Raw genomic sequence first — 17,141 nt, forward strand, 5'->3', positions numbered from 1 at the left:
GTCTGCTTGGAGGTGGGCCAGTGATGATGGTGTTGGTGGTAGAGTGATTTGCCTTTGGAGTAGCAAGTGTAGGATCTGGAACCGGTGCCATGCACAGAGTTATGAGCTTGGTTCTCTGCTCGGATCTTGCACAGAGCCCTACTGTGAGGTGTAGGCATAGCCATAGTGCTTCCTGTGTTACCTTTATGTTTTCCAGGAGTGTTTGCATCAAAGCAGCCATCTCTTTCCATCCAAGAAAATGTGTGGGAGTAACTCTGAAGCTCACCCAGCGTACTCCTTAATTGGATGGAATAGTTATTACTGATTAAAAAAAAAAAAAAAAAAAAAAGGCAGACAATGTTTTTCTCAAATAATGTGCCATGAAATGTACTTCATCACAGACTATTCTCCAAGGATTTTGTCGTTCCAAACCCCTGTTCATGTTATGTATTTCCAGTGTTTTTGCCAAGAACTTTTAATCTGTACGTGCAGTAGTAATTCTGTATTCCTTCCACTCAGCTGTCTGTATTATATTAAAAACCATCAGAAATGGCCCTGACTGGTACCCACTGTGCTAAGCATCATTTTGTGTACCCTTAGGAGCACACGTCATGAGTTGCTGTGAGGAACATTGCATTTGGAAGATCAAAAGTTGCCCAGCACAGTATCATACCTTAAAGTCCCTTCTTGTGTGAAGAAAAAACCTATTATTGCCACTAAGGGGTGAATTTGAATACCTGCAAATGTCAATATTATGAGTTAATGAAACTTGTAATAATTTTTATTTTTTTTTTGGCTAAAGGGATATAAGATTACACCTCCCCTCTATACAATAGTTCTCTCACTTGGAATATATAATTTGCACAAGCTTTTCATGGAATCTGCCTATGAAAATAGTGACCTACCCACTAGAAACAATCCTTCAGGAAGCTTTTCCTCACCACTTTCTGTACTGCTGTGCTCTTAATTTTATTGTCTTAAAAACCTGAGGCCTTATCCTGGTAATTCAATATCCAGCAAGGCATGTTGCTAAGCTGAAAACATTATTTTCTTTCAGGTATTGTGGCTCATGTGTATAAATAATACAAAAATAAATGTACGTAGTGAGATTAGAAATTTTATATGGAGGAGGAAAGTAGTTCTTAAACCCTGTGTAGTGAACTAGGGATAATTGCGTGACACTATAAGCCATGCACAGGAATTGATTGCCTAATTTCCTTTTCAGGTTTTACAGATATGCCCTAAGGACATGAGAGCAGATATCTGCGTGCATCTGAACCGCAAAGTTTTCAAGGAGCACCCAGCCTTCAGGCTGGCGAGTGACGGGTGCCTGCGAGCGCTTGCCATGGAATTTCAGACAGTGCACTGTGCCCCGGGAGACCTGATCTACCACGCCGGCGAAAGTGTCGACAGCCTCTGCTTTGTGGTTTCAGGGTCTTTGGAAGTAATCCAGGATGATGAAGTTGTTGCTATATTGGGTGAGTTTCACAGCTGATAATATGTGTTGTGCACAAATACAGATGCATAGAGCATTTTTATAGCCTCTTCTACTCTCAAGCACTTAACTTATTCTTTAAAAAGCTTCAGTCAAGTTAGGTTTGTCACAGCCTGGTGAAGTATGTTTTGATGAACTTGTCAGCTGTGTGGTGTTAGATGTTTATTGTCTGGAAAAATCGAAAGAGAGAGGAAAACAAACTTGCTTAATGTCATGCAGGAGCATTGCATAGAGTTATTGACTTGTCCTTCCTGTTCCACATAAATAAATAGGAAGGGCAATCATCTCATCTCCAGGTTGCTTCTACCCTATTTCTTCTGGTCAATGGAAGCTGTACTTGAGCATTGGGATCCTGGTCATTCTTGGGGTTCTCTGTGTCTTGCCACATCTCTTTTCATTACAAATTCCATTGAAGACTTCAGAAAGCTTTATTTTTAAAGTGCCTGGCTTCCCTGCCTCCCTCCCATCCCCCAATCATAATCCACTTTTGTTGAAAATTTTCCAATTAGCTTTATTTAAGATCTTATGTTGAAATAATATTTATCTCTTTCAAAGTCAAAGTAGTAATATAAAAACTTAGAGCCGATTTCTGTTAACTTGGAATGACAGCTTTAGGTTGGAGGCATTAAAAAGAAGCTGATAGTGGTGTGAACAACATTCTGAGGCAAAGCTAGGAGAAAAGAGTGTGATAATCCAATAGATGTAGATGAATCATGGGGTGGCTGAAGCATTGAGGAGATGATACTTATCATTTGATTCTGTCAGACCCTTTTGTGATAAGGTAAATTCTCACGGTAGCTTAATCTAGTACCTGTCACTCATAGCAGCCTGGAAAAAGAGAAGAAAACAGCTTGGTAATCTTACTCTTTCTGAACACATACACCCAGCTCTCCTAAGGGGAATGTCTGCTGGAAATGAGGGGGCTGATAAATATGCTGAGTTCAGTTTTTCTCTACTTCTGAACAGGATTGCTTATATAGCATAGGGTGAATTTAGTGTCCTGGGGAATCAAGTTCATAATATTTTGTGCCACACAAGAAACTAAAAAGGTGAAAAGTAGGGGGATAACTGATTCTTTTTTGTTCTGGAATCACCTTTGCTGTTCAGTGCTATGATGCTAGCAACTTCTGTTTTTCTAAGTTGCACATCAAGAACTTACTACATTTTGCGATGTTGAACTCTCATGGATTAACATGGCAAATATATAACAAACTAAAGCCTCTGAGTCTGTGTCACCTTTTACCCCATGTGTCAATCACACGAAGAAAACCTCAAAACATCTTGCTGCTCTATTTAATCAGTATAGGTAAAAAGCATTGAAATAGGATTTTAAAAATGTCCTTTAAAGATACAAATTTTCTCCTCATTTTTACCAGTAACTGCCGTGTTTTATCGTAATAACTCCCTTCAGAAAACACTCGGCCTAGATGCATTGAGAAATCAGCGTTAAGGAAACCTGAACCCCCAATCTCTGCTGCTGCAGAGTGATAGCTACAGATAAATGAGGCTGATCCCTTGGTATCTGAATGAATAGAAATATTTCGTTATTGCTGTTCTCCTGGGACAGTAACGATTGATCCTCTTCCCTCTGCACCTTTTTTGTTTTGTTTTGTTTTGAATTTGGAGTCAGTTCGCTGGCTCACACTAAAGTTGATGAGCTCTGTCATTTTCTTTGTGAATATTGTAATCAGAGAGGAAAGTAAAATGAAGTGGGATCTGTCTGTGATTCTGTGAGATTTCATTTTGGATAAACGTGTATCAATTTTTGTGTTTCAGTTTCTGGACTAAGGAATCCCTTTCCTTCCACACATGTGTGTACCTTCCTCCCCCAGGCTGTGAAGCCTTCTGTTGAAGGTTTCTCTATCCTGATAACTAGTTTTTCACTATTCTAAATCAGTTGGACTTTCTTCTCCTTCAGCATTGCATAATGTAACCACCACATTACTGAAGGATACTGCAGGAGATGGGTCAGGATTTCCTCCCTAACTTCTTTGTATTCTCAGTTTTCTTATCTGTAGAACAGCAATGTTGTGGGGTTGTTTTTTTTTTTTCTTGATAAAAGTACACCAGATAAAACGAGGCACTACAAGGAGAAAAAAAAAAAAAAACAAACCTTCTACATTGTACAAGAAACGTGATTGTTGCTGATCATTCAGCCAGAACAACCTATGCCATAAGTTTTGTTTGCCAATCACAATTAAGCATAGCTATGACCATCAGACATGTAACAGCAAACCATGTGAGGAATTCTGTAGGGTAATTTCATTTAACAGGTATGTCAGAGACACCATAATCTTCTTTCAGACATTCTTGAAATACAAATAAAAAATAAGTGCATAAATTATTCAAGGTGAATTATTTGCTCAGCTTTACCTGTCACTTAATAAAGCAGCCTTTGCAATTTGCAATGTAGCGTGTATCTCCCTTACGATAGAGAAATAAATTGCATCTCTAAATTAGTCCATGTGACTGCTGTACAGCATTGCATAAACCAAAGGCAAACTACACTTAATCCTTGAAGGATCAAATTCATATGAAACATTTTCAAGTTCTGAAATCATTTAGCCTTGCAGACTAGCATATAAAACTGTATTGTGTAGTCCTGGAATTTGGAGTGTATTGTGTACACTTGCATAATATCCTACCAGATCGGTTCTGTGTAATACCCAAGAGATGGGTATATTCTCAGTTCAGGCTTACGTTCTTTTATAACAAAGCACTGACTTTGATTGACTTGGATTAATACGAGTACTGAGTTGGAAGAAATTGCACACAGGCCAGCAGTGAAAAAATGTACATTTTTTTTGTGTCCCCTAAGATTGCCTTCCCCATTAATTTGACTTAGAGACAAACACAAAAATGAGTAAATTTTAAAAAAAAAATTCTTTGCAATGTTTACAGTAAAAATTTAAAGAAATCGATGCATTCTGTATGAAGTTGAAATTGCTACTCTACCCTTAATTGGTTTAGTGGTGAACTTTGTAATGTTAGGTTAATGGTTGGACTGGATGATCTTAAAAGTCTTTTCCATCCTAAACGATCCTATGATTCTGTGATAAGTTTGGTTTGTTGGGATTAGAGATGTATTTTTGAATTCTATCCAAAATTTCTGCTGAAATAAAGAAATTACTGATGTTCATGCAACACAATCTTTGGATTTGATGTATCAAAGAAACAAAACCAAGAAAGTAGAAAATTACCTTTCAGCCAGGTTATTCACTTGTGATTCATTCTAATAAGAATGGATTGGAAAAGGAAGACGTAGCAAGAAAAGCCACTGTATTACTATGGTTTTCTGTGTTAATGTGTAAGCATATGAGTGGGATTATGTCAAAGTGAATATTAGCTAGTGGGAAGCTGCTTAGATGAAATACAGTTCTGTTTTCTGTAGTTCACTGTTCTTCCATTTACACTGTTGTTATTGCGTAGGGTGAAGCGGTGACGTACACTCAGCACTTTGTGGAAGATAGAGACAAATCACACAGTCCCTGCCCTGAAGAGAACTGAGCGAAGCACAGGTCATGCAGGACTTCCATTAAGAGGCTGTTTTTAACTTGGCTTTGCTTTTAACTTTTCTAAGCCTTCCCATTTGGGCTGATGCTGCTTTATCCATGTGAGACTGACATATCTTTTTGAACTACTCTTGCTTAAAAACTTACACATGTATCCAAATGTGGTTAGAGAAAATGGTTTGTTTTGTCACTGTTAAAAACAGTCAACCATTTACGTACACTCCATTTGGCAGCTCTAGTTTCTCTGCTTTGGAGCACAGCTTTCAGGCTGAGCCACTGGCCATCTGAAGACCTTATCACAGGTCTTTGAAAAGTTAAAATTTACTCATGCTCAGGAGAGATTTGCTACATTTTAATTTAACGAATATCTTCTTAAAAGATTCCTCCTGAATTAAATGTGTTCCAGGCAGGGATCATAAGGTCTGGCTGCAGCTTTCTTTGAAGTATGCAGGGGAAAGGGGATTGTAGTAGAAGCATGAAAAAAGCCTGCATAGCTAGTTGATGTTTCTTAATTTAGGGAAGCTTGAAGACCTAAACTGTCTTTCAGTGCACTTTTTATATTCTTTTACACTATGAAGGTACGCATTTCCTTAGTGCAGCATGAGAATGTAGATTCTCATGTAGAGAATGTAGATAACTGCAGTAATCAAGAAGCTGACATTAGAAGTCCAGCTGAGCAGACTCTATGCCATTGCTAGGTCTAGCAGCGTACTTCCCTGGTCCTCCAGCCCTTTAGTCTGGACCTTCTTAATCTCTCCTCACCATGGCTAGAAGAAGTGCTAGTTCTTGTGTTATGTCTCCAATTGCATGTGTGCATAGAAAATTTAATTAAAATTATGGAAAATAATGGCATAGTACCAAAATTAACATTTCGTAAGTATTTTCTCGAAATACATGGAAGGACTGGATAGGAGGCCTTGTTAGAAAAGGATTTATGTTGTGTTAATGTGTATGTACAAATATCTGAATGGCCAAGAAATCCATTTTTGATCTTACTAGAAAATAATAAATTGTAAGTTAGATATGACTGACATAATTGTACTCCAAGATTAAACAGAAAATCCCTCTTCCCTAGGATATCTGAAGGAAGCAAGTGATTCTTGGACCCAGGTTGGTTCCAACCCTTTCTGCTTGCAGTTGGGGTAATCTTTGAAATTTATGAAAACATGCCAGTAAAAGGCTAGAGAGAGGAAGGAGAAGACCCTTGAAATTAGGGTGACAGGCTTTTTTTCTAGATAGCAGTAGGGAAAGCAGCATCTTGTGCTTAAATTTTCAGACTGCTGCAAAATTTGCCAGTCCATGACTCCCAGAGGGCCTGATTGAGCAGCAGATCTTCACTTATGTGAATTGTTCAGAGTTGCTGAAGTGGTCTTGATAATCCCTGCAAGGGGGCCCCGTGTGTGTGGATGGTAAGACTGGAGGTTAGTCTTGCAGATTTGATTAGAGACTGGGAGCCTTTAAGCCTTTATTTAGCAATTAAAAAACAAAGCCTTGAAAACCACTGTGGTCTTCAGAGCTGAGCAAGGGATGAGGAAAATAACATTTACTAGAAGGTTTAGTTAAAAAGAACCTCCACCCCACCCCCCAAACAGTTTATCCCAAGAGTAAAGCAGTTTTTCCCAAGTGTTGCATCCCAGCTGTTTTGCACTTATTATGTTCTTGCTGTCCTTATTTGAGGTAAAAACTTTCAAAAGAATAAACTTCTTATCAATTTTTGGTTTAGCAAAGAATATTAGTCATAGAATCATAGAATATCCTGAGTTGGAAGAGGCCCATGAAAATCATTGAGTTCAACTCCTGATGCCACAAAGGGCAGGTAAAGTGAATGAGATAGGAAGGAAAGTCAAGGCAGTAATTTATTATGAGCAAGGAAAATCATTGCCCTCCACAAGGACAGTTTGCTGTTGCTATTCCTTTTGCTGCTATCAAAGATGAATGGAAACAACAGAATGTAGATATTACATAAGTATGAACGTATGCAGTAGGAGAATGTCAAAGAAGGAGAATTTATAGTCTAGACCTGGCTGCCTTCTTCACCACCAGGGAGAAAGTGGGATATATCACCTTTTTTTGAGGGGGGAGTGTCCAAAAGATGCACACAGATTTACTTTTAAGATCACATGTGAGTTGAGGAAGTGCAAATTGGATGTCCCTGAAATACAGATCTTTTCTTGTTATTTACAAAGGTATTACATTGACAAGATTAGAGGCTGTGGTTTTAACATGATATTGTAGGAGAGCTTGGTGTGCCATGTTTTGTTTCAGCAGGATATTAAATGCTCCATTTGCTTTGTGTGGAGAAATTCCTGCTGATTTAATTTGATCTAATTGCAATCTTAAAGGAACGTTATAAGAATAATTGTTTGTTTTCTTTACAATTGTTTTAGCTTACTCATTTAGCCATAAGCATTTCATTCAGATATAGACACAAGAGGCTTGATTCAGATTTTGGTGGGACAGATTCGCATCCAGATAGGACAGTGCAAACTGCAAGAGCAACTGCATCACAGGGATGGTCTGTTTTAGAGGAGGGAAAATAGCAGTGCAGAAGTACTGTCTGTCTTAGAACTTCTCAGTGGAAAAGCATTGCATCTTCCACACAATCGTGTGAAGATTACTTCTCAGCAGGCTTGAAGATGTCAGATAAGTTAACTGTGATGAGCCCAGGCTGCTATATTTAGGCTGTCCCCAGTACCTGAGCTAACTCAGGTTTCCTTAAACTAAAGTGCTTTGTGTACAACTCCATTTTCAGAATGTAATTGTGTGTTTGGGGGCCTGTTGTTATTTAATGCCAAATCTTTGAAAAAGTCCCTTACTTCTCTACTTCATTTTTCACCTGAGTTTTAAATTTAGGTACACCTGCCTGTGTTAAAAATGCCAAGCTGCTGTGCTCTGAGGCTTAAGAAGTAGTTGCAGGATTGTGGATGGCATTAGAGTTTTCTTACTATTTTCAAAGACAGTATCTTTGAAGGCGGTGGGATCAATAACCCAACCAAAGTGCATCTACACCAATGCACCATTGTACAACAGGAAAACTGGCATAGTTGCCATCGTGGAAACATGGTGGCATGACTCACACAACGGGAGTACTGCAATGGATGGCTATAAACTCTTCAGAAGAGATAGGCAAGGAAGGAGAGGTGGTGGGGTAGTCCTGTATGTTAGGGAGTGTTTTCATTGTCTAGGGCTTAATGATGGTGACAATAGGGTTGAGTGTTTATGGGTAAGAATCAGGGGGAAGGCCAACAAGGCATGGTGGGAGTCTGTTATAGACCACCCAACCAGGATGAAGAGGCAGATGAAATATTCTGTAAGCAGCTGGGAGAAGTCTCACAATCGCTAGCCTGTGTTCTCATTGGGGACTTCAACTTACCAGATATCTGCTGGAAATACAATACAGCAGAGAGGAAACAGTCTAGGACGTCCCTGGAGTGTGTGGAAGATGACTTGTGACACAGCTGGTGAGTGAGCCAGCTAGGGAAGGTGCCCCTCTGGACCTGTTGTTTGCAAACAGAGAAGGGCTTGTGGGTGATGTGGTGGTCGGAGGCCGTCTTGGGCATAGCGATCACAAAATGATAAGAGTTTTTGATTCTCGGAGAAGTAAGGAGGGGGGGCAGCAGAACTGCTGCCTTGGACTTCCAGAGGGCAGACTTTGCCTTGTTTAGGAGACTGGCTGACAGAGTCCCTTGGGAGGCAGTCCTGAAGGGCAAAGGAGTCCAGGAAAGCTGGACATTTTTCAAGAAGAAAATCTTAAAGGTGAAGGAGCAGGCCATCCCAATGTGCTGAAAGATGAGCAGGCAGGGAAGAAGACTGGCCTGGCTGAACAGAGAGCTTTGACTGGAACTCAGGGGGGAAAAAAGAGTTTATGACCTTTGGAAGAAGGGACAGGCAACTCAGGAGGACTACAAGGATGTCATCAGGTTATGCGGGGAGAAAATTAGAAGGGCCAGAGCCCAGCTAGAACTTGGTCTGGCTACTGCCATAAAAGACAATAAAAATGATTCTGTAAATACATTAGCAATAAAAGGAGGGCTAAGGAGAATCTCCATCCTTTATTGGATGCGGGGGGAAACATAGTGACAAAGGATGAGGAAAAGGCTGAGGTACTTAAAGCCTTCTTTGCCTCAGTCTTTAAGAGTAAGACCAGTTGTCCTCCTGGTACCCAGCCCCCTGAGCTGGAAGACAGGGATGGGGAGCAGAATGAAGCCCCCATAATCCAAGGGGAAATGGTTACAGACTGGCTATACCACTTAGGCACACACAAATCTAGGGCCAGATAGGATTGACCCAAGGGTACTGAGGGAGCTGGCGGAAGTGCTCACCAAACCACTTTCAATCATTTATCAGCAGTCCTGGCTAACCAGGGAGGTCCCAGTTGACTGGAGGTTAGCAAATGTGATGCCCATCTACAAGAAGGGCCGGAAGGAGGATCCAGAGAACTACAGGCTTGTCAGTCTGACCTCGGTGCAGGGGAACGTTATGGAGCAGATTATCTTGAATGCCATCACACAGCATGTACAGGACAACCAGGTGATCAGGCCCAGTCAGCATGGGTTTATGAAAGGCTGGTCCTGCTTGACTACCTGATCTCCTTCTATGACAAGGTGACCCCCTTAGTGGGCAAGGGAAAGGCTGTGGATGTTGTCTACCTAGACTTTAGTGAAACCTTTGACACAGTTTCACACAGCATTCTCCTGGAGAAACTGGCAGCTCATGGCTTGGATGGGTGTACTCTTCGCTGGGTAAAAAACTGGCTGGATGGCTGGGCCCAAAGAGCTGTCATGAGTAGTTAAATCCAGTTGGTGGCTGGTCACAATTGGTGTTCCCCAGTGTGGTGGGTTGACCCTGGCTGGATGCCAAGTGCCCACCAAAGCCGCTCTATCACTCCCCTTCTCGACTGGACAGGGGAGAGAAAATATAATGAAAAAGCTTGTGGGTCGAGGTAAGGACAGGGAGATCACTCAGCAATTACCATCACAGGCAAGACAGACTCGACTTGGGGAGAATCAGTTTAATTTATTGCCAATGAAAACGGAGTACGGTAATGAGGAATAAACCAAATCTTAAAATCACCTTCTCCCCTCCTCTCCCTTCTTCCCGGGCTCAACTTCACTCCTGATTTTCTCTACCTCCTCCCCCCAAGTGGCAGAGGGGGACAGGGAATGGGGTTTGCAGTCAGTTCATCACATGTTGTCTCTGCTGATCCTTCCTCTTCAAGGGGAGGACTCCTCACACTCTTCCCCTACTCCAGTATGGGGTCCCTCCCACAGGAGACAATCCTCCACGAGCTTCTCCAATGTGAGTCCTTCCCACGGGCTGCAGTTCTTCACGAACTGCTCCAGCATGGGTCCCTTCCACGGGGTGCAGTCCTTCAGGAGCAGACTGCTCCAGTGTGGGTCCCCTGTGGGGTCACAAGCCCTGCCAGCAAACCCGCTCCAGCCTGGGCTCCTCTCTCTCCACGGGTCCACAGGTCCTGCCAGGAGCCTGCTCCAGCACAGGCTTCCCACGGGGTCACAGCTTCCTTTGGGCATATCCACCTGCTCCGGTGTGGGGTCCTCCACAGGCTGCAGGTGGATATCTGCTCCACCGTGGGCCTCCATGGGCTGCAGGGGGACAGTCTGCCTCACCATGGTCTTCACCATGGGCTGCAGGGGAACTTCTGCTCTGGTGCCTGGAGCCAGCTCCTCCCCCTCCTTCACTGACCTTGGTGTCTACATAGTCGTTCCTTTCACACGTTCTCGCTCCTCACTCCAGCTGCAGTTTGTGTCCCGGTGTTTTTTGTTTTTTTTTTCCCCTTCTTAAATACGTTATCCCAGAGGCACTACCACTGCTGATTGGCTTGGCCTTGGCCAGTGTTGGGTCCATCTTGGAGCCAACTGGCACTGGCTCTGTCGGACATGGGGAAAGCTTCTAGCTGCATCTCACAGAAGCCACCCCTGTAGCCCCCCCACTACCGAACCCTTGCCATGTAAACCCAATACACCCACGGCTCAGTACTGGGGCCAGTTCTGTTTAATATCTTTATCAATGATCTGGATGAGGGGATCAAGTGCACCCTCAGTAAATTTGCAGATGACACCGAGTTGGGTGGGAGTATTGATCTTCTTGAGGGTAGGAAGGCTTTACAGAGGGTTCTAGACAGGCTGGATCAATGGGCCGGGGCCAGTTGTATGAGGTCCAACAAGGCCAAGTGCTGCGTCCTGCATTTGGGTCACAACAACCCCATGCAACACTACAGGCTTGGGGAAGAGTAGCTGGAAAGCTGCCTGGCGGAAAAGGACCTGGGGGTGCTGGTCATCAGACACATAAATATGAGCAAGTAGTGTACCCAGGTGGCCAAGAAGGCCAATAGCATCCTGGCTTGTATTAGAAATAGCATGGCCAGCAGAATTAGAGAAGTGATTGTCTCCATGTACACAGTACTGGTGAGGCCACACCTCAAATACTGTGTTCAGTTTTGGGCCCCTCTCTACAAGAAAGACATTGAGGTACTGGAGCGTGTCCAAAGAAGAGCAGCTAAGCTGGTGAAGGATCTAGAACACAAGTCTTATGAGGGGCAGCTGAGGGAACTGGGGTTGTTTAGCCTGGAGAAAAGGAGGCTGAGGGGGAGACCTTATAGCTCTCTACAACTGCCTGAATGGAGGTTCTAGCAAGGTGGATGTCAGACTCTTCTCCCAAGTAGTTAGCAATAGGACAAGAGGAAATGGCCTCAAGTCACGCCAGGGGAGGTTTAGATTGGATATTAGGAAAAATTTCTTCATGGAAAGGGTAGTCAAGCATTGGAACAGGCTGCCCAGAGAGGTGGTGGAGTCCTCTCCCTGGAGGTATTTAAAAGACATGAGATGTGGCACTTAGGGACATGGTTTAGTGGTGGGCTTGGCAGTGCTAGGTTAATGGTTGAATTCTATGATTCCATGATCTAATGTCACAGTATTGTTTGTGCTATTGAATAAGACTGTAATGTGACCAGCAGTGCTTTGAAAAAGGGATGACTAAAATTAAAACCCAACTTTATATTCAGTAGTTCTGTTGTCCTTTTTCTGTTTATAGTTTAAAGCTTCCCCCGCCCCCCAGGTTGACATATATAGGCAGATTGGACAAGTTGCATGTTTCTATGAAGTGATTCAGTGAACATCAACTGAAAGAGTGATTTTAAAAGTATGGTTTCCTCAATGCATGTCCAAGCACAGTATTAGCAAAATAATTAGAAGTGGAGATCAGGCTAAACTTTTTAAAGGACATTGGCATGAAGAAGTTTATGTTAATACAAAAATTTAGTTTCACTGTGGATGTAGGAGCAGCATTAAAATTTTATTGAGAAATATAGGTTTATTCCAAATGGTGTGTTTGGACAGAGAGTATTCCTTATTCCTGTGCTCCAGATATCTAGAAAATGTAGTGTGAGTTGACATCAGGAGTTGCCTATTTTGAGACTTCACCAGACATTACTTGTTCTGTGTCTAACTTCTGGTAGAGCATTAAAAGTAGGAAGTAGCCCCTGTCTACTGATATCTAGATGGTCTAAGACTGTGCAGGGTACTGGAGAAATAGATTTTTAAAACACTTGATGAATGACTTGCTGGAATAACTGGGGAAAAGGGGGTTTCCCTGTGAATAGAGGCCTCAGTCATGAACTTCTTGGCACTTCAAGTTAGTTGATTTTTTTTCCCCCTACGGTTTCATGTTTTATCGTTGCAAATTTATGCAACTTTGCATAATATGCTCTTAAGTAGTCTGACACCACCACGTGTGGAAGAAGTCCCCTTTGGAAGATGATAATGTCTGGCAGGCTGCTGGCAACAGTGATCCGTGATGCACTGGCAGCTGAAACAGATGTGGTAGAGATGAGTCTCTCTGTTCCAGCATGTTCCTTGGTATCTCAGGCTGTGTTAGGAAGACTTGCCCATCGCATTTGTCTGCGTACTCCAAACAGAGATGTGAAAAGGTAGAAATTGTAATTTAACAAAGAAATATGAAACTGGGTTTCTATAAAGGCCCTGATTTCTGGCAGGTGAAGTACTGAATTAATTTTCATTTTTATTTTGGGTAGGGTTTTGTGTCTGTCTCAGAATTTTGGAGGAAGAATAATAATTTTTTTCAATGAAAAGCCAGGTTAAAAAAAAAATCCAAAAAATAAATCTTCATGGAACACTTATTTTTCTTGGTTTTCTCCAAGCTTCAAATTAAAACTTTTTTCAGAGGTATGTTTCTGAAACATTGTTAAATTTATCCTCAAGGAGTTGCTAGAAATACTAAATAAAATGAAGTATGCTATAGCTATGAACTTTGTGAGGTTTTCAAAATACTTGCTTTATATATTTCAGAAGGCAAAATATACTATTTTAAACTATTTGAATGCTTTTGTCTGAAATAAAAATAATTTTTTTGGGCTTCAATGTAAGCTTCAAGCAGTAGCTATAACATAAAGCCAGTTTTGAAGTCATTGAGGAATAACTCTGAGGATATTGCAATTTGAGCCTCTCATATAGGTTTTTGATCAGAGAACTAGCACTGTCCTTGCAATGACAACACAGATTGAGCTGTGTTTTTTCCTATTACTTAACCAATGCAAATAAATTCAAATATGTTTGTGACTCCAGGTATTTGAGCTGGTAACTTCCAGGTCTTCTGAGTTTATACAAACTGGCCACATATTTATAACATTTTTTACAGGAACCATTAAAAAGCAAATAAGGATAAATGATTCAGATTCCGGTGAAGCCTCCTGGCTTTTTGTGAACAAGCCTGGTAGGGCCCAGTTGACATTTTAAGTGTCGTCTTCTGATCACAGTAAGTCAAGCAGTGAAATATAATCCACGCTCTATTCAGAGAGACAAGTAAACACATTAATTATAATAATAATGGCACTCTTAGCTGTAACTAATTCATGTTGTTCCTACTCATCCCATGCTCTAAAATAAATGTTTTTATTTTGTCTGTACAGTAATGTGCTTCAAGAGAGAAAATTGATGCAGTTGTATAGTAAACTGTCTGCAAAATGTTGCCAAGCTGTGTTTTAAAACAGGAACAGATACACTGTGTTTCTATTTGTGCACCAGGCAAATCACTGAAAGTGCAACTTCAGTTTATTATCACAGTAACACTTCTTTTGGTTTCTGTGGCTTTTTTTTCCTTAAGGTCTTATTAGAGGAAAAGAGTGATTAAAACCTCCAGTTAATGAAATAGTATATTCTCTGCGGTGCAGTTGGTCACTCCCTTCTCATTATATATCTCAGTTTGCACTGGAGAAATCTTAAGAAAATCCAAAGCAGCAAATCCACTTCCATGCATCATCTCCTGCCAGCTGTACTGTGTTGGTGACCAAACTATGGCTATTCAGTGCCTGTCAAGTTGTGCAATTTGTCTGTGGGATGGATACTGAATGCTCTACCTTGATGCCAAATGGTAGCTCAGTTTTTTCTGGCTGGCAGATATTTGTTGCCTTAAAACAATGCACTGAGAGGAAAAAGTATTTTTGCTCTGGTGCCTCTACTTTCCTCGAATCTTTCTTCTCTCTGTAAAATGGGAAAATTTAAATTGCATGCTTTACTCGGATAAGGAGGAGATGAGGGAAGAGAGAAAAGGGAAAGATTTTCATTTGAAGCCAAATAGACATGTGGTGATCACAGAGGGGATTTGACCCGAGTCTCACATCACTGGCTTTCAACACTAGGGGTAAATGCTCTGTCCTTAGTGGAATTATGCTTGAATACAATTGGTGGGAGGACCCTGTGACATGAACTAACTTCAGATCCTCTGGTTCTGATCAAATCTGTTCGGGGGGGCAGGGAAGGGGGGGAATCAGGCAACGGTTTTTGTTTGGTTTTAAATTTCAGCAGCTTTTTAATTCACCAGTCACTAGAATAGAGACTGACACACAGAGAATTTGTGTTTGCCTTTACAGCAGTTGGTGTGTCCCACTGCTTGGAGGTGGAGAACAAATCCTGGAGGCACAGGCTAGCGTGGGTGCTTTGGGGAGCTGTGCGCAGGTGTGGCAGCTGCTGTGGATCAGCATTACAAATAACAGGATTTGCTAACACCTGATTTCCAAGATAGGCTTAGTGCTGCATTGCTGCTGAGGTACCATCAAGCAGTGTGTGGTCATTCTAGCTTATCTTTGGGTCTGCTGAGACTATGTCAGATCGCAATTCTTCTATAGTTCAAACATGCAGATGAAGGCAGATCTGGAAGGGACCTGAGCTAGATTCTGGTGTTGGCTGCTGTAACAGCTATTACAATTGATTTGAGAATGATTCTAACGTGTATATTTTGTCTGATGTACTGAAAATCTATGGATTCATGTGAATCCCATCAAAGTCCATGCTGACTTGGAAGACCTTCAGCACGTGAATCCATGGCCTCATCTTCTCACCCAGCTGCTATCACACTGCACCATGACTCCTAGACACCCAGAACCCCGAAGTTAACTGTAGGTTATCAGTCAAAATATTCCACATAGAGTTGTATTTTTTCAGAGTAGGGTGGAATATCTTCTGTCTGAGAGCTCTTCAATACTTCCTGTTTGTAGGAGTGAAAAAACCAAGGGCTGTTCTGGTAGGCACATCAAGGCAATATGGCTGTAATGTGCAAGCATGGTTCTTTTCTTGAACAGAATCAGCAAAACACTTGGCTGAGTTGCAATAATCAGATCTTCATTACTGGTGCTGCTTTCAGGAGACAGAGTGGATGTGGCTTGACCTTTTGCTTGACTCAGGCTGAATTTGCAGTGATAACAGAGAAATCCTCTTTTCACTTGTAAGATGAATAGCAAATTTGATATGGAGAAAAGATTGGAAAAGAATAAACACGGAAACAGAAGGTGTTGGTTTTATGAAATAATTCTTCAGTGTTTAAATGTCAGGGTTTGGGGACTTGTTGTTATAATTAAAACAAACCAACAAACATAAAGACAGAAAACTATTTGGCTTTCCAGCATACTGAGCTGACAGTGGAAAGGTCCTCAGCCCACAAATCCAGCAGGGAATATAAATGATTGATGGTAAAAGCTTAGATCATCCACTTTAAGTGTGATTGACAGATAGTGTTCCTGGCAAATGTCTGGAATTCAGCAAGCTGGGATGGAGAAATGCAAAGTACTGACAAACAAACGGCCATCTGCATTTCCCAAGCTTTCTAATCTTTCTTCAGAGGTAAGGTGAAATATATAAAGCCTGGAGTTATATGTAAAAAGAGGCTTTTGATTCAGGTTCTCTAATGCAGCAGTCATTAGACTTTGCTGACCACCTTCTGACACACTTAGAAGTCTCACCTTACTCTTCTTGCTTTCCAGTTACAGACGTTTTTGCTAAAAGACCCACTTAATCTGCCCTCTTCCCCCCCCCCCCCCCCCCCGCCCTTTTCCTGAATAAATGATCTTACTTTATGGAGAACTGGAGAACATATAAATAAAGGGAGATGGTATGCAGTTCCTTATCATGTATAAGAGGACAATTGTTCTAATCCAGTGCAGATACTCCTGGGTGGAATTTTAATTCCTGCTTGCTATAAAGACTTCCTACTGCTGCTTTTTTTCCCCCATTTTTCTGTGAATGTCAAACACAAGTTTTTTTAGAATCTGGCAATCTAGGTTGATACTTTTGGTATGCATCATTTAGAAAATGCACTTGACAGAAGCAAAGCAGTGTGGTGCTTGCACGTGTGCCTTGCTTTGGAAATTGAACTGTAATGTAGGATTGATTTTCAACTAGATCGCTGGCTGTTAACTCGATTAACTTCAAGGAAATTGTTAATGATAGAAAACAGTACAACTTCTTCTTTTAGCCTGGTTTGTTTCTTAAAAACTGAGGCTTCTGTGATCTGACTCAGTTTGTGGTTCATATGTTGCTTTTCTCTGTTTGGTTTGGCTCAGAGGGCACCCAGCAGACGTAGCCCCTTCGTGTGCTGCTCTTGCCACCAATGGGAAGCTGCTCCCTGGGGTGGCAGGGAACTGCAAGAAGGGGGAGTTTTTCAGGAGTTACAAATAGCAAGGGGAAACTGGGGTTGCTGCCACAAGTGAAGGACACAGTTGTGTCTTTCTGTGTTATGTGAAAAGCAGAATTAAATTTTAAAAAGAGTAAGACGTAACTAACTTCTGCTGTATGTCATTTCATATGTAGGCAAAGCAGCACCATGCTGTTTGTACTTGCATTGTATTA

The 17,141-nt window shown here is 41.6% G+C and overlaps 1 protein-coding gene across 1 annotated transcript in view; it reads left to right on the forward strand.

Moving 5' to 3' along the window:
- KCNH1 (potassium voltage-gated channel subfamily H member 1) overlaps positions 1-17,141 on the forward strand; it is a 185,411-nt gene that overhangs the window by 95,427 nt on the left and 72,843 nt on the right. Inside the window, exon 9 of the mRNA XM_075707277.1 lies at positions 1,205-1,457. Coding sequence (XP_075563392.1) covers positions 1,205-1,457 — 253 coding nt within the window. The remainder of the gene's footprint in view (positions 1-1,204; positions 1,458-17,141) is intronic.

This window comes from Pelecanus crispus, chromosome 3 (assembly GCF_030463565.1).
Source record: "Pelecanus crispus isolate bPelCri1 chromosome 3, bPelCri1.pri, whole genome shotgun sequence".
NCBI classification, from domain to species: Eukaryota; Metazoa; Chordata; class Aves; order Pelecaniformes; family Pelecanidae; genus Pelecanus; species Pelecanus crispus.